Genomic DNA, 22,525 nt, shown 5'->3' with positions numbered 1-22,525 from the left:
CAAATTGCCGATGTGTTTGTTTTTCGTGACGACTATTATCCTCACCTACGGCTGTCACACTTTTGTATACAATCTAATCAATAAATAACGATAAAAAAAAGAGACAAAGACAACGAGGATGAGATGTAGTCGAGACTGCCGTGGAATTCTTTCATGGCTCTATCATGAACTTGCAAGTTGAAGTTTAAAGTGCTAATTGAAAGGGGGAAAAAAAAAGACTATAATACTTCTACACACCCATGTCTCTGCCCTCGATAGAGACACCTCCCTTACTAGCAGCCTTCTTCTTATTGGTCATGGCTGTTATCTTCAGATTGATGCTCCTAAACCTCTCGTCATAACCAGGTGCTCTGCCAGCTTGTCTCATCAACAAACTCTTGTCCACCTTGGGAGCAATCTTGTAAGCAGCAGTTCGAGCAGTAGGAATAGCAGCTCTTTTCCTTCTCTCGGCGTTTTGCTCGTACAACGTCTTTGTCTCTTTCTTCTTGGTGGGTTTAGACATCTTGTTCGAGTGCGCCGTTTTGTCGTACATCCCAAATTGAATCGATCTGTCCTTGTACGAGTCGGATCGGTTCAATATCGGTCTCGTCCAGTCGCCAATCAACCGATCGACAATCTTCTTTAAATTCGGCGGGGTTCTTCTCGATCTTTGATAGAAGACGAGCACTTTACCCAAGTTCGACTGTCTCAATGCATCGGTGTTCACGGGCAAGGACTCCAATGCGTGTATTAGTTCCTTTTGGATCTGGTACGCGGGCATGCTTGCGTCGGGAAGCGGCTCTAGCCACGTCCTTATCGCTTTCAACATTTGATTCTCAACAATCGACTCCGCCAAGTCGGCTCTTGATAATAAGCTCATGGCTTCGTCCAACATCTTCATCTTTTCAGTGGCAACCTGCCCCTGCGTGTTCTTTTCAACGTCAATGTTGGCCGCGTCAAACATGCGGTCCCGCATATCTTGAATCACTCCATCTTCCATTTTATCAAGGTCGATGTCATCGGTTTTCTTTCTCCTCGAAGTGGGTTTCTTCTTGATTGCAGCATTCATTTTCTCTTCCAACTCGTATCTCCTCCTAGCTTGAGGATCCATGTTCTCCTCGTTGACTTCAACCTGGGGTTCATCAAAAGAGTCAGACGTGGCCATAGCAGGAGCCTGCCTAGGGACATCGGTTCTCGTTTTACGAATGTTCTTGACTTGAACGTAGTTGGGTTCTCCACTCGTGAGCCTCTGGGCCCTCATTGACCTAATCACTTCGTCTTCATCCACGGCTTCTTCCCTTGGCTCGCGCTGCTGCTGGCTAATCTGCGGATCAATCTGGTCCTCATTGTCCTCGCCGTCCTCTTGGTCCTGATGATTACCACCTGTGTACGCCCCATCTTCACTCTTCTCCACTTGATAATCATTCTGCTCGTATTGGTTGAAATATTCTGGGTACTCGGCATTCTCGGTGGCCTCGTATTGTTCCTGTTCTTGAGGTATCTGGACATCATCGTCCATTTGTTGTCCTATTTCTGCCCGTCGCTGGTCATCCTGTTCATATGTTGTTGGTTGTTCTGTTTCATGCTCATCTTGAGAGAGATTGGTAAAGTCAGCTAATGGATCGCTCATAATCAACGTGACGGGAAAAGGGGGCGGGGGGGGGGGGGTGTTCACTTCGTTATAAAGTCGTGGTTGAAGTGATGGTGATAGATGTTAGAGTATGCAGAACAGATGGGAACTGTTTTTGTCAAGCTTTCGCTCTAAAATTATTGGTGCGACATTCAAAAAAATGTCGCAGGAAAATGATTGATCACCGACAATATATATTCTTCTTGATTGATGCCCAAAGCTTTCGTGTTAAAACAAAGTGCAAGCTTTCGCTTACTTGTGGAAAAGATACTAAAGAGAGCTCTATCGTCACATATACATGGAACGAGAGGGCACATCCTCAAACACATCTTCACACTACTGTTGGGTCGTTCAATTCTTTCGCCCAGAGAGTCGTGCGTGCACGTTCGATTCCCGTGGCGGATGTCCACCCAAATGTCGCATTTGAAAACGACATTTCTGGTGAAAACTTGAAAAATGGCAAACCCACCACGCAACTTATAGCTCTTGTTTCCCTTCCCTTTCCCTTTTCCTCCCTCTTCCCTTTCCTACCCCCAAGCTCAAGCAATGTCTCAGTACATAGGGAAGACAATCTCCCTCATTTCCAACAAGGGGTTGAGATACGTTGGTTTATTGGACAACATCAATGCCGACGATGCAACGGTTGCCCTTAAATCTGTGCGAATGTTTGGCACTGAGGGACGTTTAGCCACCGTGGGGCAACCACATTTGGAAGTCGGACCAGGTACCGACGTATATGACTATGTGGTCTTTAGAGGCAGTGACGTTAAAGATTTGTCGGTTTTGGATATCTCCATTGACGAAGTCAAGCCGGTGATTTACCACCATCAGCAACAACAACCTCCTCCTCCTCCTACAGTTCCCCAATTCCTGCCTCAGCAACAACACCAGCAACGCTCAGCTGGGTTCCATCAGCAAGGCCCAACTCCCACGCAGCCTTATCCTCCTCAAACTCAGCAGCAGCAGCAGCAGGCTCCTGCGCCACCACAGACGAGTGGCTATGCTCAACAACAACAACCTCAAAGCGAGCCTAGACCGGGACAAGTTGCAAGTGTCTCGCAACCAGCTGAAACTGGTGCTCCTAGTGCACCTGGATCTCACCAGCAGCAACAGCCAGTTTCACAACCTAGCAAAAGCACAACTGGACCATCAACAAAGACCGACGAGAACAGTGTTGCTGACGCTCAGCCGGGCGATTCACCCGTTGCCAGAGAACAAGCAGCACCAGTCGCGAAAGACGCTGCCAAGGACCACCAACCGGAGCCCGTGTCTAGACCACAGCCCGCAACCACGCAGGAGAAGAAACCAGCGTCATCGAAAACCTCGACTTTGACCTCGACCTCGGCGTCGTTCAACGAAGAGTTTGATTTCGAAAAGGCCAACGCTAGGTTCCTTAAGGAAGTGCAGCAACAAGAAGAAGAGGACGCTAGGCCTACTTATAACAAACAATCTTCATTTTTCGATACCATTTCATCTTCCACGGACGAGAGAAATAAAAATAGTGGTAATATGAGATGGTCGGAGGAGAGATATTTGAACATGGATACTTTTGGCGAAATGGGAACGAGAGGTGGACGAGGTGGACGTGGCGGACGTGGTGGACGTGGTGGACGCAGTGGTGGTAGGGGCAATTGGAGAGGCGGAAGAGGTGGCGGTGGTAACTGGAGAGGTGGTGCTAGAAAAGAGTCCAAACCGGAATCGGCCTGATTTTGAAATTCATCGCCGTGCGTAGAGTAAGGGAGTGAGCCGGGATCGTGATGTAACGTTGTGATTTGACCTCAGCGTCGATGCTGAGATTAAGCATAAAAAAAAGTGAAGTATTACTGATATATTCAATTAGTCATGAACCAATGCCAAAAAAAAAAAAAACCTGTATTCCAATATTAACTGGGGAAAGAAAAAACCTCTAAATTCTAGCGATTCCACCCAAGAAAATCTTATCATCTTGCTCCTGTTTCCCGTCATCGCACTTCAAGAATCTTCCGTATTCCTGAGTTATCAGATACAATGGACTAAAGAAATGTTCAATAACAAGTTTTCTCACTAGATGTCTCAGTTTGCCCAAAAATCTCACGAACTTCCACTTGCTCGAAGGTTTATACTCGTGGCATTTGATCAAGTCGTTTTCGAAAAAATGCAAAGTGGGCATCTGTTCAAGTTGATCAGTGCTCAAGGTGGTCAAACGCGGTATCCGTTGCATAATCAGCCACGAGAGTTCTTTTGTAATTTGGATATCTTCCATGAACCCGAACCGCAATATGCACTTGTAATGGTCGGTGAGTTTCATTGGTGCCATCAAGATGCGGTCTTCTTCTCCAACATAGGGGATGGAGAGCACTCTTATGCCGACAAATATAAAGTTGGAGGGGATGGAAACGAACAGTTTGACGAGCTTGCCGTATAGTTCTGGGAGCGAGTTAGGGCTGCCGGAAAGCATGGAGTCCACGTACATGAAGCCGATACCGTGGTGCTTTTGCAACTCCTGCGTTCCGAAAATGCACTTGACCTCGTTCTTCTCGTATATAGTGACATTCTCACCCACCGCGGTGGTAGAGTTGGCCCGGGAGTTGGCGTTGGGGTTCAAATTCACGGTGATGGACTTGGCTGCGAAAAAGGGAAACAATTCATCGATGCGGATGCGTTGGGCGTATTCGTGGTTGACCTTTTTGGATCGGGCCCATCTCCACACGGAAAGGAAGATGAAGAACAAGCCGGCCATTAGCACGGGGAACCATGCTCCGTGCGGGACTTTCTTCAAGTTGGCAATCACCATGCATGCTTCCAAGGGCACGAAAATCAAGAGGAATAGGATGGGCCAGATGACGTTTGCGTTGTAAACGTAAAACATGCAGATGATGAGCAAGAATGAAGTAACGATAAAGTCCAACGAGATGCCCAATCCGTAGGCGGCAGTGACGTTGTTGCTGTTTTTGAAACCGGCAGTGGTGCAAATGACGCCAATCATCAAGATCCAATTGATGGTGGGGATATAGACTTTACCGGCATAGTGCGAGGAGGTGTGGACGATTTTCAACTTGGGGAAACAGTCCAAGTTGATCAATTGCGAAATGATGCTGAACACGGAAAGGATCAATGCCTGCGACGCGATGATGGTTGACAAGGTGGCAAAGACAAACATGAACCAGTAGATGCCCGAACCGGTGCCACCTGGTAACGACAAGAAAAACGGATTGATGTAAGCGTCGGGGTACTTGATGATGTAGGCGCCTTGGCCCAAGTAGCACAACATCAATGCCGGGTACACAAACCCGCCCAATGTTAGTTGGATGGGCAATTTGCCAAAGTGGCCGATATCGGCAAACATGGCCTCGGTACCGGTGATGGCCAACATGGCACCGGAAAAGACGTCGACTCCGCCTTTTTTCAACAACTTGATGGCGTAGTAAGGGGACAAGGCAGCAAAAATACCAGGGTGGAACTTGACAATGTTGTAGATTCCGCAAACCATCAACCCCATCAACCACACAAAGATGATGGGAGCGAAAAGGAAACTGATCTTGTTGGAGCCAAGCTGCTGGATGACGAATAATGCAATTAGGATGACTTCCGACACCGCCAACACGCTGTTGAAGGAGGGAACTGCGACTTGGATCCCGCCAATGGCACTCAAGACCGATGTCGTTGGCGTCAAGAGCCCATCAGACATCACCAACGAGCAGCCAAGGAAACAGGCGCTCAATATCGAGAGCTGCACAACCTTGACCATGGTGGGATGCTGCTTAATCTGGTTGATTCTTGAGATTACGGACGCTACCGACGACGCGGTGGTGTCCTGTCTCGTCAAGAGCTGCAAATCCAGCGTTTCTTTCGAGCCACCAGGGATGGTGACACCCTTGGGGCCAATTTTCAAATAGCGGGCAATCTTGGCATAGATGGCAACTTGGCCGCCCTCACCGTTATTGGGGCCTAGCACCAAGACGATGCACACGTACTTGAAAATGACGATGATTGTGAACAAGTAGAAAATGACCGAGATGGCACCATAGATGTCTTCTCTGTTGGGCGGCGTCTCCAGATACTTGATGGAGTTGAGCACGTACAAGGGCGACGTGCCCAAGTCGCCGTAAATGGCACCGAGCGACGAAAACGAAAGCATAAAGATTTCTTTCCACGGCTGTCTTTTGGTTCTCGGTAGTTCGGTGGTGGCCGAGGCTTCTTCTTCCGGGGTGATTTCGTCTTCAAACGTGTCGTCATGGTTGTAGTGGTCGCCGTCTTGAAGGCCGTGGTAGAGCTCGGCGGTGTTGATGCTGACGTTGTCTGTTTGGTCGTTCATGGACCGCATATCATTACCGTCGTCTTCTTTCCCTAGAGAGCTTTTCGGATACATTTGCAGCAGGTGGATTTTGAACCTATTTTTTTTTTATACCAGTGATCTATTAACGAAAACCTTACACCAGCAGCACCATCATCATTAACTAGGAGAGCAGATTGAGCTTATATATCCTACAACTTATTTGCTGTTGTTTTTTTCTTGAGCGGACGTGTCGCTCTGGTGGCGCTTCTATCCATCTCGTGGCTACGAATGCCCTTCGATCACATTCTCCTTTTTTTTTAATTTTGTATTTGGCAAGAACAATCGCTTGAAATGGCTCTTGTTATCCAGTTGCGGTTCTAATGCCTCAAGACACTACAAGCAGCGATACAGTTTTCGAGTGTTGTCTCCACATTGGTGAAGGGCGTTGTCAATCTAGTTGCAGAAAATCCCTCAGCATATGGGCCACGCTTAAAGGGGTAAAAAAAAAAGACCACCTGGCAGCAGCAAGAGGCATCAACAGGCAAAAAAAAAAATCAAAAATTTGCATCTGCCTCTGCGAGAAGTAAAAATTTGAGGCATTTTCTGACCACCTTCACCACCATCGACAAGAACAGCAGCAGCAAAGCATGCCCCTCTTCTTTTCTTTTGGGCAAAGGAGTTGGCATTGGGATAGGGAGAAAGAGCAACCAAAGAGAATGACCACCGTCCGACTTCTCTTGCGAGCCTTGCAATGAATGATTTTGCCCTCGAGGGGCAACAAGACTTGAGAACAAAACAGAACTAAGGCGCAGCCGTATATGTATGAAGCACACGCTCATGGGTAAGTAGCCCCGTCTCGTAAATTACGCAGAGCAAAAAGGCCAATCTATTCGATTTACTCCACTTCCTGCATCGACACCAGTCTTTTTTTTTTTTTGCGGCTAAGATGGGAGAGCAGCTGCAAATGTATCTCTAAAGTGGCTTTGAAACAAACACAACTCTCACAGCCACCTTTCTCCTTTTCACTCGCGAGTGCAATATAAAGAAAAATCCCTCAAGTCGTCATCGTCATAGAACTAACGAGACGAGTTCAAGTGGCAACAATGTGACCTTGAGCCTCGTTGTGGTGCCGTTGCAAAGTCCTCTTTCTTTCACAAGAGATTGAACAGTATGGCTTATCAGTAAATTTTTCAAAACGATCAAGGCTTGCCATTGGTGGACCAACAAGGTAGGGTTAAACTCTTTTGACGCGTTCCGTGCTCGTAATCGTTCCCTGCCCCTCTGGGAACTAAAGCGGAAATTGTTCTCTCTTGCTTTTTTGCCTTGGCTTTGCAGCCATTTTTTTCCGGGAGGTGGAATGCACGTGAGTACGTCAATGTTATGACATGGCAGGAAAGAAGGAACAAGAAGGAAAAGAGTCACGTGCCGCGTACTGCCGAGGAAGGCACATCATAATCTGATCAAGAGACTAGATCGCAAACCCTTAGCGTCAGCGGAGCTTAAGCTGGGAAACTCATGAATGCCGCTGGAAGTCTGCCCCGGCCTCCCACCTAGATGGGGCTGTTTCAAACACCCCTTCTTTCCCCGCTGTTGACAGCCTTATTGTTCTCCCGTTTGTGCTTGCCCGAGTGCAGCATTCCATCGATTTATGACGGAAAAATTCAGGTCGACAGCGGTGGTTGAAGCCGCTTCTTCACTGGGTTGCCCCTAAAGTGCCGTAGCCTAGAAACCTCGGCATGGAGTGAAAAAAAAATTCACGTTAACTGTTCTGAAACACGTTGGGGTAAGGTCAGTTTTTTGCTCTGGTGGTCATACGGGAAAGGGTTCCTTGAGCAGTGGTCAGGGTCAGATCAGATTGGACACCCACAATAGAGTGCCTTTATATTCACATTAGACTGTACGCTGTTTATCGCTCAGGGACCAAGTTTGAAAAAAAAAAATGAAACCAAGATGGGGAGCGTGAAAGAGGAGAGAAAAGCCCCGCGGAGACTGAAGAATAACCACTGGCTTCGCCGCTAGTTTATGGCTCAACTATTTGCCTCAGCTAGCCCACTCCGAGAAAGACTTGTAGATATAGATAGGCAGCAACCAGCAGTGAATGGTGGAAAATAAAGAATAAGCAGCAGTTTTATAAAGCCAGCTTGTTGAGAGTGTTTGAATTTATCTCCAAAACTAAATAGATGACAGTTCAAGTGACCCATACAAAGTTGATTCAAAATTGAATTCGCTTTACAATGACACCAATTTTGAAAGCAGTGGGTAGATTTGAATACTTGACGATACAGTTATGATGAAAAACGTCTTTTTATCCTGTTGAGCGAAATTGCGTTTTAGAGCTTCTCCGTATATGCAGAAACTTGCTAAACAAAAATATGCCAGGCAACGCTTCCATCACCAGCTGGTCTTTTTCAAAGGACGCTCATAGGAACCCCCCCCCCCCCACATCAAACGCAATCAGTATCAGTGGTGCCAAGTCACACCACCTACTTACAAGACGTTTTGCACTGGTCGCTTCACCTTCACCCATGCAAAGGAACCGAAGCTGTTTCTCGATGAGAACGCGTCGTGGAAACAACATCACCAAAAAAAAACTCTCACGCGCGTGTGTATGTATTGAGTCTGTTTTTTTTTCGTGTTCTCTCTTTTTTTTCAATCATGATTTGGATTTGCAGCAGCAAACAAGACGAGGTTCTAAGCGACTCCCCATACACCTCCACAGCACATGTCGCTTAAGAACATATCGCAGTTTCCCGATGGAAACTCGTACGCCCACTACCACCCGCAGCTAGACCGCTTAGTCGTCACCAACAGCAACGGAGTCCTCAAGATCATCAACGTCAACGACCCCGAGTCGTTGCCCGTATCGATCGACTGTCTATCCAACGTGACCTCGGTGTCGATCCATGGGGACAAGTTGGCCCTCACTACTACCGAGGGTAAATTGGAAATCGTCGATTTGGCCACGCACGAGTCTCTCGGGGAAAAGTACCGGACAGCGCTCTCGTTGCGCGATTTGGCATACATCAATCTGGGGAACCGGATCCTTTGCGGCGGCGACGATAGCAAATTGGTGGTAATTGACTTGCAAGGAGACGAAGCCGCTACCAAGACGATTGCGTTGCAGGACCAATTGTTGGATATTGCCTACGACCACGCGGGAGAATTGTCGAGTGTCAGTTTATCGAATGGATCGGTGGAGATTTACTCTGTTTTCAACGAGGAGTTGAATTTGAACCACACGTTGCAAAATGTCATCACTAGGAAAATCCATACTTCAATGGATGAAGTCGACTACGCGCAAGAGCATCGGGACGAGTTGTACACGACGAAAACTGAATGGACCAAAGATGGCAGATATTTGTTGGTGCCAGGTGCCGATAATGCAGTTCATGTTTACAATCGCGAAAATTGGAACAAGGTGCGCAGTTTCCCAAGCGACGGCAGGATTGTCGATTTCAAATTGCACGGCAATAACTTGGCCATCTTGACGTTGAACGTTTACAAGGTTTACAATTTTGAAACGGGGAAAACTGTTCATGAAGATGACTTTGAGTTTAGATACGAAGGGTTGCCGTTGAACATCGAGTGGCATGACAAGACGGGCTTGTTCATTGGAAGTACCCATGGCGATGTGCTCATGTTGAAGAATGTAATCTCGGTAGGAGGAGAAGAAGGAGGAGGAGGAGGAGGAGGAGGAAAAAGCAAAGCCAGAGCGGCTGCAAGCTTGTTTGTTGATGAATTCGATGAAGATGAAGAAGAAGAAGGAGAAGGAGCAGATAAAGTCGAGGGAGACGAAGAAGGGGAAGACCTTACTGGGGATAATCAACGCGAGATGGATGACTTGTTTGAAAGAGCTGGTCCTCGTGAAAATGGCAAGGGCAAACGATTATATGAGTATTTATCCGAGGAAGAACTTGATCTCGACGATTTCGATAACTCGATATTGGACGACGTGGGTGGTCATGCTCAAGGCAAAAATGGACATTCCAACGGACTACACAAGAAACACAAGGCCAGTAACGAAGCAAGGACCTATTCAAAGAATACAGGCGTCACACTGACAAGGATTCATCCTTACTCGCCAGGCTCAACCTCGTTTGCCAACAGAGGCGACGCCGTTGATAGGAGATACTTGACGATGAACAACATTGGGTACGCCTGGATTGTGATTAACAGAGAGCCAGGTGCATGCAACAGCATCACGGTGTCGTTCTTTGACCGGTCCTCAAACAGCGAGTACCATTTCACCGCACACGAGAAATTCGACCTTGCGTCTATGAATAACCGATGTATATTGCTCGGTGACAGCACCAAAGGTCTAATCCACTACAAGTCCCACAATAATGCCGGCTCAAGCGAGGCATGGGAGCGGCAAGTGCCCTTGGTTACCGACGAGTACATCACCAGTATATGCATCACCAACTTGCCAAGCTTCAACACCATTGTAGTGGGGACAAACATTGGCTATCTCCGCTTCTTCAACCAGTACGGCGTCTGCTTAAACATCATCAAAACGCAGCCCGTTGTGGCGCTAGCTCCTGCATCTACAACGTCAAACATATTTATGATCAACCAAGTTGCCGCGAACGTCTACTCGTATTCGATCATCGACATCAACCAGGATAACAAGTTTATCCAGCAGAATTGTCTGATACCGCTCAAGGAGCGCGCAAATCGACAGTTGATCAAGGGGATCTTCTTCAGCGAGCACAACGACCCATGTGTAGTTGGCGGATACGATGACACCGTGTTTATCTTGCTGTCGTGGAGAGAAGCGGGCAACGCGAGATGGGTGCCGCTACTCAACTGCCACAATTCCATCACCGAGTACGGATCAAATGAGAATAAAAAAAACTGGTCGTGTTGGCCATTGGGGTTAGTCAATGACTCGCTCAATTGCTTGTTGTTGAAAAACGGCCAGTACCCTGGTTTCCCCTTGCCGTTGCCGATTGAAATTGAGATGGAAATACCCACGAAAGTGAAACATGAAGAAGATGGCGCCGAGGAGGAGTTCGTGAGGTCGGTTACGATGGGCAAATTGTTGAGCGACTCATTGACCCATCGCGAGGAAGAAAAAGATGATGATGATGGAGATGGTGACGCAGATGAAGATGAAGAGGCAATGATGGAAAGACTCAATCAGTACAGCATGAGTTTCGACAAGTCACTTTTGAAAATGTTTGGTGAATCATGCAAAGAGCTGAAGTTGAACAAGGCGTTTGCCATTGCTAAATTGATCAAGACGGACAAGGCATTGATAGCAGCTGCCAAGATTAGTGAACGGATGGAGTACATGTCGTTGGCTTCAAAGATTGGACAACTTCGAGAGCAACTCCAAATTGAAATCGATAGTGATTGAGAAAACAAAAAAAAAAAAGAAGAAAAAAATGAATCGTGAGTTCTACATGACATCAAACTGTGTTGATCATGTAGTGTTTCTCTCTAATCAAAATAGATATTTTGCGTATATTGCCCTCTGTCTATGTACAAATGATGAAGCAATGAACCCAAAATAAAACCACCTATCGCTATAAAGGAAATATTGAGTGAATCGTGGAAACTCCTGCTAAAGCCAACTAATTGCTCCTCCATTCACTTCCCTGAGCATGTTTGTTTGAAAAATCTCACTTTAATTGCCTTTGAACAAAGTGGATGAGATGAGGAGTAATCCATAACGCAGCAGCAGCAATGCCAGCGAACTTCAAAGTGTCGTAAGCATATTGTTCTTGCAATTTTTTCTGTTCTTCGCTTGGTGGACCTCCGTACATTGTTGGAAACGGGACTGAATGTAATCTGATGTGTGACTCCTTCTAGGATGATGACGTTGTGCAAGGAGCTAGAACATGCTTGAAATTTTTCGCGGACGTTCGCCCCAACGGTGAAGCGAAAAAACGAGCAGCGAAAAGAAAAGAAAAAAGAAAGGGGAGATCACGAACCTCGATCACGATCACGAGACGAACTATTGCAAAAAAAACACACCAAGTCAATAATTCTCTGGAAACTAATCATGACATCGATAAAACCGTTCCAATTGGAAGACCTCCTCGACGCGAACCCCATCAACCTCGACCCCTTGACAGAAAACTTCAACGTATCATTCTACTCGCACTACTTGATCAACCACCCCAACCTATTCTACAAGTCAATAGAAGCACCCGGGGGCCAAATGAGCGGCTACATGATGGCCAAGACCGAAGGACAGATGCAGAAGCTTGAATACCACACCCACATCACCGCCGTGACGATCCAGGACCAATACAGACGGATAAACTTGGCGTCGAAGCTATGTCTTGCCCTCGAGCAGATCCGCGAGGTGCAAGCTTGCTTGTTTATTGACTTGTTTGTCAAAGTGACTAATTCGTTGGGGAGGAAGTTGTATGAAAAGTTGGGGTATGGCGTGTATCGACGGGTGGTTGGGTACTATGGTGGTGGGCGAGAGGTCCCGGATCGGAATTCGTTGGATGACGATATTGATGCGTTTGATATGCGCAAGCGTCTACCTTTGGATAAAGACGGACGGACTGTGCGGGAAATGGGGGAAAAGGTCTATGTCTTGCCGAATGAAGTTGTCTTTTGATTGGATAAAGAGGGGGGAAGTTTCCTTTTCCATTTTTTGCGTCATTTTTCAATTGAATGGGCTGGAGTTGATGTTGGAAAAAGACAAATTACAACCCTTGCTCGTCGTAGCTCCGTCATTCATAGTTGATCTATAGACTCCTTTCACTTGAATTTCATTTGCAATTGTAGACAATTGTAGACGATTGTAGTCCTGAAGGGCATGTCAGCAACACCTGGTAGCTCGAGGTTTCGGCCGTAAGATGAGATCTTGAAAAAAAAAAAAGGGTGTGTGAGAGAAGCAGAGGTGGAAATCATCGAAACCTCATCGAGCCCTCCAAACCATCAACCTCCCCATCGAGAAACATTTTTTAATATCCCACGCTGTAATGTCCGACAACAACATAGTAGGCATAGAGTATAACAGAGTCACAAACACCACATCGACGGATTTCCCTGGCCACCAGCAGCATGGCGACTACTCGTGGGACATTGAACAATTCAAGCGCAAATTCGAGATCAAGATCACCAACTTGAATGACAGAACAGCCACGTTTGATTTAATCCACATAGACACCTCGATTGCCAACGCGTTCCGTCGTATCATGATTGCTGAAGTGCCTAGTGTTGCCGTGGAAACCATTTACTCATACATGAATACCTCGGTGATTCAAGATGAAGTGTTAGCACATAGAATCGGATTAATCCCACTCAAGATCGATCCTGATTCCTTGTCATGGGTAGATAAATCATTGCCTGAGTCCGACCGTTATACCGAGGACAACACCATCGTGTTGACTTTGGACGTTGTGTGCACCAAAAACTTGCAAGCGCCTAAAAACTCGACTGATCCTCGCGAATTGTACAAGAATAGCCATGTTTATGCGCGAGATTTGAAATTCGAGCCTCAGGGTAGCCAATTGGAGAAATACAAGGACCACCCCGTGGAGCCAACGGACCCCGATATTTTGTTGGCCAAGTTGAGACCGGGGCAAGAAATCAGCTTGAGGGCGCATTGTATTCTTGGTATGGGGTGCGATCATGCTAAATTCTCGCCCGTGGCTACTGCTTCGTATAGATTGTTGCCTGTGATTGATATAAGGCAGCCCATCACGGGCGACGAGGCCAAGAAGTTTCAAAAGTGTTTCCCACTGGGCGTCATTGGTATCAACAGCGATGGCGAGGCCTATGTCCAGGATGCGCGCAAGGATACTGTTTCAAGAGAAGTGTTGAGACATGCGGAATTTGAAGGCAAGGTCAAATTGGGCAGACAAAGAGACTATTTCATTTTCAATGTCGAATCCACTGGAGCCATGCCCCCTACTGAAATATTTCTCAAGTCGATCAGAGTCTTGAAAGAGAAGGCTGTCTATTTGAGAAACTGTCCAATTGGTCAGTGATGCTCTGTTTGAGACGGCAATAGATGTAAAAAAAAAAAAGGCATTAGAGATTAGGTTGATTGTAGCTACCTGACAATTCTTTTTAGAGCAACACCGTTATTGTTGGAAACTCTCTACCACCCTCGTGAAAGTGTTTTGAATAGCAACGGCTTGTTGAACTGGTTGGCAGATTGGATGAATTTTGGTTGCAAACACGTGACTGTCCCAGTCACGTGCGCTCTTCGACTGGAAGGTCACGTGCGCATTTTGACTGGAAGGTCACGTGATGCAATTCCGATTTCTGTTGTCCCTTTCTCAATGGAGTCAAACTCATCACCGTCATCGGTGCCTCTATTGTGACTGATAAGACGTAACGAGAAGAGGACGACGAGATGAGATGACCAAGAGGAAGAGGAAGAAGAAGGGTGACAAAGGCTAGACAGACACTTGGATACAGAGTCTTCCCTATCTCCGTCTGACTACATAAGTAAGTGACATCGATCTAGCTCTCGGTAGTGCCCTACAAGTTGGATCACTAGATGGTTCTTGGGTTCTTGGTAGGGGTCCTACTTCCCACTTCCTACAAAACTCAAACGGCTTTCTATACGACTTTGACTCAACACTCCTCCATATTCTTCCCGTCTCCGTTTTCCCACCTCTCACACACTTACCCATACCTCAACCCTTCGTCGTTTCTCTCACGGCTAACTCCTTGTTCTCTTTTCCTCTCGTCTGACCTCGCACCTGTAACCATTTTTTTTCCACTTCATGATGTTCTCAGTGGGGGAAGATGTCGTGAGCGTGATGTTACAAGAGAGGTATGTCGATGGGGGAGGAACGTCAAATTGAAGAATTGATAACATCTCGCGTCAAGACACCAACCACCACCACCACCACCATCACCAAAAACAACAACAACACAAACAGCTTCAGGCTTATTTACGCTTTATACACCCCACATACGTGATAGCAGGCGTCACAGGACAGACAGACAAAGTTTTGGCAATGTCGTTTGCTTACACGAGACAGAGATCATCGTCAGTCACCTCCATCAATAGTAATTCAAATCATTCCAACCATTCACCGTTTCTGACCCCACAACCGACTGCCGTGGCAGCTACAACCACACAACTCCATCTTCACCAGCCGTTTCCTCTTCATCAAGCACATTCATACCCGGAACCAATACAAATACACCACCACATAGAGCTACAGCAGCGACAACAAGAACTCCAACTACATTACCCCCCGGCACCACCACCAGCACCACCACAGCTTCCCTTACACCATCTCCCCAAACAAACACTAAAAGCATTCCAAGCACCAGTAGTAGTACATCCTCCTCATCACGGTTTCCGAAGAAGTCCCTCGCCAAACTCGCAAAGAACAGATGCTCCCGCGAAGCCAAGTACCAACAAATCTAGTTCGAATTCAAATTCATCTTCATCACCACCAGCACAACCACAACAGCCACAACAGTCACAACAGGCACAGCCACAGCCGGTCTCACAGCCAGCACCGCAGATGAATGCAACACCAAAATTAACCATGGCAAACATCAACACGCAGCAAAAGGAAATCACACCTACTCCCAACTCCATACGAAGCATGTCGATAGCTAGCATCGATCGAAGTCCCCGAAACTCCATAATCTCGCTAGATGAAAACCTACGAGTGCACACGCGTAATAACAGCTGTGCTAGTTTAGCTTCTTTGAATATGACCATGACGCCTCACACGGTGCCCACGACGAGAGAGCGGAAAATCACTAGTGGTGTCAGTGGTGTTAGCGGAAGTGCTATTGTTTCCGATGATGAAATTTCGGAGGATTCAAACTCAAGGATCAAGTCCACTTCCACTCCAACTTCAACTTCCACTCCTGCTTCTGCTTCTGCTTCTGCTTCTGCTTCTGCTTCTGCTTCGGCTACTTCTCCTTCGCAGGTTCAACCTCAGCCAGTCAGTGTGAGGTCCATGCTCAAGCCATTTAGACGTATGAAAAGCTTCAAAGATGACACCAATGGCGTATCCCATTTCCAAAACTTTAAATTTGGTTCTTCCAGTGCTGATGGTTCGGGTGGTGCTTCCGGTGATGCTTCTGCTTCTGGGTCGGGTGTACATAGCGTTGGTGCGAGTCCCACGGCGGAAGCGACAAACTTGAACTTTGCTCGATCCACTCTAGATCTACCACCACCATCTTCATCCTCATCATCATTTGATAAATTAGCAGAGTCGCAGTTGTCAGTTAAAAAGATGAGAAGCAGCAATTCCATCCATCCTTCTATGTTTATCAAGAGAAAATTAGCGTTGCAACAACAAGACTCCACCATGGCCATGCAAATGAGCAGTAGTAATAACACTTTACTGCTGCTGCATCGACTACTTGCATCGCATCCGCATCCGCATTCACATCCACATCCACATCCACATTTGCATTTGCATCTGCATCCACCGCCACCGTCGTCACCATCACCACCTCTACATTTCCCACTCCGGAAAAGTTTGATCGCAATGGATGAATCCTACGATACTACCTTGGCTCCCGCAAATACCACCGCCACCACCACCAGAATAGAACAGAATGAGCTAATTAATCAATTGAATCGGAGATGGAATAAAGCCATGATTAACCAACATCACTTGCATCAGCACCTGCACCATGACCAACAACCACACGATGGCATGAAACCCAATAATGATGGTAATGGGAGTACCGACAGAATTGCAGCTGATGAGTTGAGCGTCAAGCCTAATAAACGTAAGAGGAAAAGAGGCAATAATAGACGGGTATCGTTTGATACCACTGAAGAAGAAGAAGAAGAGGAGGAGGAGGAGGAGAAGGAAAGAGAATACGAAAGTTATGATTTATTTAACGGGTAGAAAGTAAATGACACCAAATTCTTCCAAAAGACAGTTTGTTTAGAATAGAGTATGTAAAACAGAAAATTTTAATTTATTTTTCCAATATTGAACCAATTGAACTAGAAAATCACATCATCTTCATCATCATCAGCTTGATTGAAATGAGACAATTCATGGAAAAATGACAGCTGAAGCACTTCCTTAGCAGTGAATCTCCTTGTGGGATCCATTTTAAAACACCCACCAAGCAAGTCCATTAATGCCTTGTGATCTTTAAAACTTTCCAATTCAGTTTTGAATTCATTCATAGCTTCATCCCGCAATCGAGGATTTTTCATATTTTCATCATCTTCGAAAATTGGCTTGACAAACTTTTCTCCAGTGGAGCTGAACAACTTCATTGTATCGTGAACTACACTATCCTCGGGAACGCCGCCGTGATCAACTTCTTTCTTTAGAAAATCGTATAGCAACTTGATGAGGTTTCCCTTGTTGGCTTGCACGTCATGCATTGAAATTTCCAATCCACACCCGTGAAACTCGGCACATTTAACCAACTTTTCATAGCCAAAGATGACAGCTAGCTCCAATATGGCATCTGTGTCATCGGGTGAGTTGAAAAGCGGGAATTTCCGCATGATGAGAGATAAGCCAATGATTCCAGCTGACCAAATGTCGATCTGTGTCGTTTGGTTGGTGCACTTGAATAACACCTCGGGTGCTCGGAAGCCTCTTGTGCCTGCTCTATTGGCTCTCCTTGGTGGTCTGTTATCCGTCTTTGGGTACGCACCCTTTATGTTTAACCTTTTGGTGATTGATTTGTTAGCTATGATTTTGTCCCTGAGCAAACAGGGGCAAGATGTGGTTGAACTAGTTTGGTTCGAGTTATGACTGATTTCCTTCTCGGCAAGTCCAAAGTCAACAAGCACTCCGCGTCCCTTGAATGGGTCATATAGGAAATTAGTGGGTTTCAAATCACGATGAATGACCCCCTTTTCATGGATATAATCGAGCGATTGGAATAGCTCCCAAAGATATTTCTTGATCCCCTTGATTGGCAAATCGCGATAAAACTCGCGGAAGTCGTAATGGTGGTAATAAGGTAGTATGGCCAAAATCTGATCTTGATGACGCAACACGTCCAAAAGTGGTGCGACTCTTGGATTCCCCGATAGCATGTATAGTAAATTCAATTCATTAAATATTCGATTTGGTGATGAAGTAACGTAGATTTGCTTAAGGGCAACAACGGGGTTTTTCTTTCTCTTTAACGCAACAGCTGCAGAGTTGTTTTTCCGTTTCTTCAAAGGAGGCGATCTCCAAACGTCAGAGCTCAAGCGCACTTGCCCATTTAGAGCCTCGGCCTTATAAACAGTGGAAAATGTGCCTTCACCAATCTTGTCAATCAATCTATAGTCTCGTCCCAACACCGGGAACGCCGTTTCAAGTTTATGCATATCTTCAAGTACTTCCAACGTTACTTCATCGTCGTCGTCTTCGTCATAGTACTCGGTCTCGCGTACTTGGGAATGGCTTCTGTGGTTGCGGACCTGGACCTGTGAGGTAGAAATAGAAGCAGCACTCGCACCTGCAGTACCTGCAGTACCTGCACCTGCACCTGCACCAGCAGTACCACCGGCTGTTGAAATCGAAGTTGTGTTTGTATTTGAATTTGAATTTGAAATGAAACTTTCAGCATCTAGCACTTGCTGTTTGTTATAGGTAAAATTGCTCTGCGTAAAAGATTCCTGTTGTCGAAGGCTCGGCGACTTGGTTAGATTTCGATTTCGTATATTAAACTGCTGTAATTTGAAAATCCCTTCTCGTTTTCTGACCGAGTGTTGTGAGTCTTTGAACGGGTCATCCTCGCTCGCTTGCACCCTCGAATGTTTCAGCTGTGAGCTGGCTGCAGTCGCCGCTAGTGCTAGCTGCTGCAGTCTCTCATGAGTTATAGGTATGGGTGTTGCTTTAAAAGTTTGTAGCGATCTAGACGCGTTGAGATCATGCAAATCTTGTTGCGATTCCAAGCTCTGGGAATGCGAATGATGCGAGTAAATTGCAGTCATGACCTCCTCAGCCATGGTCAGTTCAAAACAAAGCAGCCAAACACTTTCAAACAGAGCACCTCAAGCCGTGTCGGGGAACCAGTGCTGTGAGCCTTGGGGGTCTGGTTGGTTGGCTGTAAAAGAAAAAGGCCTGTTGCCAAACAAATCCGCCCGTAGGTGAAAATGGCAACTGCTTTTCTAGAATAAACAAACACACTTGGTAGCGCGCGATGACGGGTCGAGTGTCGCGAAAAAGGCGACAAAGCTGAGTCGCAAAATTTTGCGACACTGGCGCTGTTTTTTCACGACAATAACGCTCTCACCATAGAAAATTTTTCACTCTATATTTCCAATTTGTTGCAAACGACGACAACACCACCACCAACGTTGGATACTCAATCAGTTCTAGGATATAATGAGTCTTCGAAGTCTAGGGAGCACGTTGCCCAGGCAGTTCTCAACCAGCACCCGGGTGTGCAGACAAAAGCGAGAAAAACCAGATAAAACCAAGCTCAGGAAGCTAATGCAAGAATTCTTGGGACCAAAGAATAGAAGAGGTGAATACTATTTGAACAAGTACTACTATGTGCCTCAACGAAACAGGCCAAACTATATAGTGCCTGACGGTAGCCCAGTTGTCGGCGGGAAAAGCATCCCGGATATAGTTCCAAGACCAGACAGATTTGGTGGTGGTAGCGGCGGTAATGGTGAAGCAAGGGATCCTTCGTTGCACCCTTTCCCACACAACACTTACACCAAGACCAACTATTTGATCCCGCAGGATTTGAAAGACCAAATCGTCGATGCTGTTGCTACCAAAGGGTACCATCCGCAAGAAGTTGCTCACAAGTATGGTATAAATTTGCAACGTGTTGAAGCGATATTGAAATTGAGTTCAATTGAGAAAACGTTCCAAGTCAAGGTATGTACCATCATTTAATCTTCCAAAATTGCTTTACTCCCCCAAAAAAAAACAAGTTTGAGATCAATTTTTTCATTTTTTTTTTTTTCAATGATGAAATTGCATTTATATTTACATATTCGATTAGTCTTTAAGACAAAAAACTACATGGTTTCAAATTCAAGCGCTGATATATAAAAGAAAGAAGAAGGAAAAAACTGTGACCAAATGAGAGGGTAAGCCATTGGCAAGAGTCTTACTTTACTAACATGATGGATTTTTTTTTTCTAGGATAAATTCAAGAATGATTTACAGTCCTATGCCAAAGTAATGAAGCGGATATTTCCCTTGTTCCAAGGTGGATCAACGGCTGACAATTTAACTGAAATCCCCACTCCACACAAGACATTGACCGACCGGTTCCTTACCATTGAAGAAAACGAACCGTTTGGTCCCGTTGACGCAGCCAAGATCTTGCACTTAGAACCAGCTAGCCAGACGTTGAAGAACTTGACCGAGTTCAATTTGGAAGATGCCCAAAAGCAACAGCAGGTTATCGAAAGCAAGAAGGTCGATGTTGTATATGGCAAGAGAAGAGAAAATGAAAATAAGTTGTTTAGATTCACCAAGAAGAATGTCGGAGACTTTGGTCATCGTTACGGTGCTTCAAGAAGAGATAGAAAAGTCGATAGAGCTATAGGATTCGATGCTTCTGGTAAGATGATTTACTTACATCCTGACCAGTAAGATATCAATAATGGGATGCTTGCTAAGTTTTTTTTTTTTTGGCATGTTCCTTGTACATACATGTATATATATTTGAATACGACGCTTGACGATGTTTGAAATAGCTTCAACTTGAAAACCAATTGCGTCCTTTGTTGAAGACGAATCTCTACTTGATCCATGCCGCTGGCAAAAGACACGTCTTGTTCAATCCATTTGACGCACACCTGAAATTCTGAAGCGTGTGCTGTCGAGATCACTGACAAAAAAAAACACTATAAAAAAAATACATCAATAATAACCAGTCGAAAGTTTCCCACCAAGTTGATTCTAGCAAAGCAAAGGCATGCTTTTCCAATCACTATTCCCGCTTATAGCGCTCTATGCCGCTTGGACCAATGCATCGGCATTCACATTCATCCTAGGAGCACAGGAAAAATCGTGCTTCTACGTCTTTACCGAGCGGCCAAACACCCAGATTCGATACTACTTTGCCGTGCAAAGCGGCGGTTCGTTCGATGTCGATTACGTTATAACTGACCCTAATCTGAATATAATCTACCAAGAACACAAGAAGCGCCAAGGCGACTTTGTATTCCCGGCGACTACTGTGGGTGAGTACGAATTTTGCTTTTCCAACGGCATGTCGACGTATCTGGAAAAAGTTGTTGATTTTGAAATTGAGTTGGAAGACGAGGACAGCAAAAGCGTCAAGGCTTCGTTGCCTGATCTGCCAAACGCAAAGCCATTGGCTCATGTTGAAAACATGAAGCGTACCGTTGACAAAATCGAATCCCAATTGGAGGGCTTGAGCAAGACTTTGCAATATTACAAGACTAGGAACAACAGGAATCAAGCTACGGTTAGATCTACTGAGCTGAGAATCTACTACTTTTCGATTTTCGAAGTTTTGTTGATGGTGGGCATGGCGTTTTTGCAAATCACAATCGTGCAGTTGTTTTTCAAAGGTTCAAGAAAACAATTGGTTTGAGAAGGAACCTGAAAAGGAGTTTTAAGAGGTTTGTTGTTGTTGTTGTTGTTTAGATGTGGGTGCTTAGGATAGTATGTAAGTAGAGTTTTATCCCAAATTTCTTTTGACAAATGCTTAAGCAACTTTAAACATCTGACCCGTATCATCATGGGCCACGTCTGGTTTCTATGAAAAATAGTGACGTTGCGAAGTTTTATTACATCTCTCTCTCTGGCGCGAAATTTCACCATTTTTGCACCCATCACCACCACCACCACGACATCAACCACTCGCAACACCCGGGTCAATGTCAATCCATAAAGTCAAAAGACCAAGCCTAGAACGGTCAACATCTTTGAAACCAAACCTCGCCAAAATAACCACCTCATCATCATCATCGCCAATTTCATCCGATGACGAGCACAACCAAGACACATCCTCGATAGAATCGTCGCCGCAGACAGCAAAGCAAGACAACATAGCAAAGCAGTCGGACCCATCAGTATCGACACTCACCCGATCCCACCGCTCGCTGGCCGAGTACAGAGGCTTCACAATCTACGTCCTATCGACACTCGTGCTCCTAATGTACATCGCGTGGACTCTACTTCCACCACCCGTGCTACATCAGCTAGGCGTCGATTACTATCCCGATAAGTACTGGAGCGTCGTCATACCGGCGTGGTTCTTGATGGCGATGTTGTTTGCGTTCGTGGCGATGGCGTTGTATTGTGGCGAGGTGCTCACTTTGCCGTTGCTGGATTTGCATTGCTTTGTTGATGACGCGGCGCAGTTCCTCGTGGTTGAAGATGGGGATGATGATGGAGAGGCAAGGAGGAAAGGTGTGGTTGAGTATGTTTATCGTGCCCCGAGTGGGGTTTGGGATTTGCCAGTTAATTTGGTGAATGAGGTGTTGTATCTTGATAATGATGACAATTGATTGAATTTTTGTTTTCACTGGTTTTTTGGATCTAGGTTCTTCTTAAGCCTTGGCTTCGTCGAGGACTTTCAAAAGTCAGACTACTATCCCCCCCCCCTTTCCTCTCTCTTCCCTTGCCTGGCATACATAAGATTGTGGTTGCCCGGCTGGTGTTCCTAGATGTCAGGACTGGCTCTCTAGCTTCTAAGCACCCACACTTGGCTTAAGCAAGGGCTCTGATGCATTTCGTCTCGAGAGTTAACATCTACACTTTTCAAAACCACTCGGTGTGTAATGTGACGTCAAA

The 22,525-nt window shown here is 45.9% G+C and overlaps 11 protein-coding genes across 11 annotated transcripts; 8 read left to right on the top strand and 3 right to left on the bottom strand. All coding sequences in view use genetic code 12, as the record gives it.

Annotated features, from left to right (window-relative positions):
- Positions 1–229: 229 nt before the first annotated feature.
- On the bottom strand, positions 230–1,609 carry LODBEIA_P04910 (uncharacterized protein; the record flags this gene model as incomplete). The annotated part of the gene is made up of 1 exon (XM_066975183.1): positions 230–1,609. One exon carries the CDS (start codon positions 1,607–1,609, stop codon positions 230–232), a length of 1,380 nt encoding a protein of 459 aa, XP_066827429.1.
- Positions 1,610–2,155: 546 nt separating this feature from the next.
- Positions 2,156–3,316, top strand: LODBEIA_P04900 (uncharacterized protein; the record flags this gene model as incomplete). The annotated part of the gene is made up of 1 exon (XM_066975172.1): positions 2,156–3,316. One exon carries the CDS (start codon positions 2,156–2,158, stop codon positions 3,314–3,316), a length of 1,161 nt encoding a protein of 386 aa, XP_066827428.1.
- A 199-nt stretch (positions 3,317–3,515) lies between these two features.
- LODBEIA_P04890 (uncharacterized protein) lies at positions 3,516–5,957 on the bottom strand (the record flags this gene model as incomplete). The annotated part of the gene is made up of 1 exon (XM_066975160.1): positions 3,516–5,957. The coding sequence occupies one exon, from the start codon at positions 5,955–5,957 to the stop codon at positions 3,516–3,518; it is 2,442 nt and encodes an 813-aa protein (XP_066827427.1).
- A 2,629-nt stretch (positions 5,958–8,586) lies between these two features.
- Positions 8,587–11,223, top strand: LODBEIA_P04880 (uncharacterized protein; the record flags this gene model as incomplete). The annotated part of the gene is made up of 1 exon (XM_066975149.1): positions 8,587–11,223. The coding sequence occupies one exon, from the start codon at positions 8,587–8,589 to the stop codon at positions 11,221–11,223; it is 2,637 nt and encodes an 878-aa protein (XP_066827426.1).
- A 648-nt stretch (positions 11,224–11,871) lies between these two features.
- Positions 11,872–12,441, top strand: LODBEIA_P04870 (uncharacterized protein; the record flags this gene model as incomplete). Its single annotated transcript, XM_066975138.1, has 1 exon — positions 11,872–12,441. The coding sequence occupies one exon, from the start codon at positions 11,872–11,874 to the stop codon at positions 12,439–12,441; it is 570 nt and encodes a 189-aa protein (XP_066827425.1).
- A 367-nt stretch (positions 12,442–12,808) lies between these two features.
- On the top strand, positions 12,809–13,819 carry LODBEIA_P04860 (uncharacterized protein; the record flags this gene model as incomplete). Its single annotated transcript, XM_066975127.1, has 1 exon — positions 12,809–13,819. One exon carries the CDS (start codon positions 12,809–12,811, stop codon positions 13,817–13,819), a length of 1,011 nt encoding a protein of 336 aa, XP_066827424.1.
- A 1,503-nt stretch (positions 13,820–15,322) lies between these two features.
- LODBEIA_P04850 (uncharacterized protein) lies at positions 15,323–16,675 on the top strand (the record flags this gene model as incomplete). Its single annotated transcript, XM_066975116.1, has 1 exon — positions 15,323–16,675. The coding sequence occupies one exon, from the start codon at positions 15,323–15,325 to the stop codon at positions 16,673–16,675; it is 1,353 nt and encodes a 450-aa protein (XP_066827423.1).
- Positions 16,676–16,776: 101 nt separating this feature from the next.
- LODBEIA_P04840 (uncharacterized protein) lies at positions 16,777–18,738 on the bottom strand (the record flags this gene model as incomplete). The annotated part of the gene is made up of 1 exon (XM_066975105.1): positions 16,777–18,738. One exon carries the CDS (start codon positions 18,736–18,738, stop codon positions 16,777–16,779), a length of 1,962 nt encoding a protein of 653 aa, XP_066827422.1.
- Positions 18,739–19,225: 487 nt separating this feature from the next.
- LODBEIA_P04830 (mitochondrial 37S ribosomal protein mS45) lies at positions 19,226–20,350 on the top strand (the record flags this gene model as incomplete). Its single annotated transcript, XM_066975094.1, has 2 exons — positions 19,226–19,624; positions 19,895–20,350. 2 exons carry the CDS (start codon positions 19,226–19,228, stop codon positions 20,348–20,350), a joined length of 855 nt encoding a protein of 284 aa, XP_066827421.1.
- A 325-nt stretch (positions 20,351–20,675) lies between these two features.
- Positions 20,676–21,320, top strand: LODBEIA_P04820 (uncharacterized protein; the record flags this gene model as incomplete). The annotated part of the gene is made up of 1 exon (XM_066975083.1): positions 20,676–21,320. The coding sequence occupies one exon, from the start codon at positions 20,676–20,678 to the stop codon at positions 21,318–21,320; it is 645 nt and encodes a 214-aa protein (XP_066827420.1).
- A 286-nt stretch (positions 21,321–21,606) lies between these two features.
- Positions 21,607–22,239, top strand: LODBEIA_P04810 (uncharacterized protein; the record flags this gene model as incomplete). The annotated part of the gene is made up of 1 exon (XM_066975072.1): positions 21,607–22,239. One exon carries the CDS (start codon positions 21,607–21,609, stop codon positions 22,237–22,239), a length of 633 nt encoding a protein of 210 aa, XP_066827419.1.
- Positions 22,240–22,525: the final 286 nt, after the last annotated feature.

Source organism: Lodderomyces beijingensis (genome assembly GCF_963989305.1).
Source record: "Lodderomyces beijingensis strain CBS 14171 genome assembly, chromosome: 1".
Classification (NCBI taxonomy): Eukaryota; Fungi; Ascomycota; class Pichiomycetes; order Serinales; family Debaryomycetaceae; genus Lodderomyces; species Lodderomyces beijingensis.
Note: the sequence above shows the minus strand (reverse complement) of the source record. Positions and strands in the feature narration are given on the sequence as shown.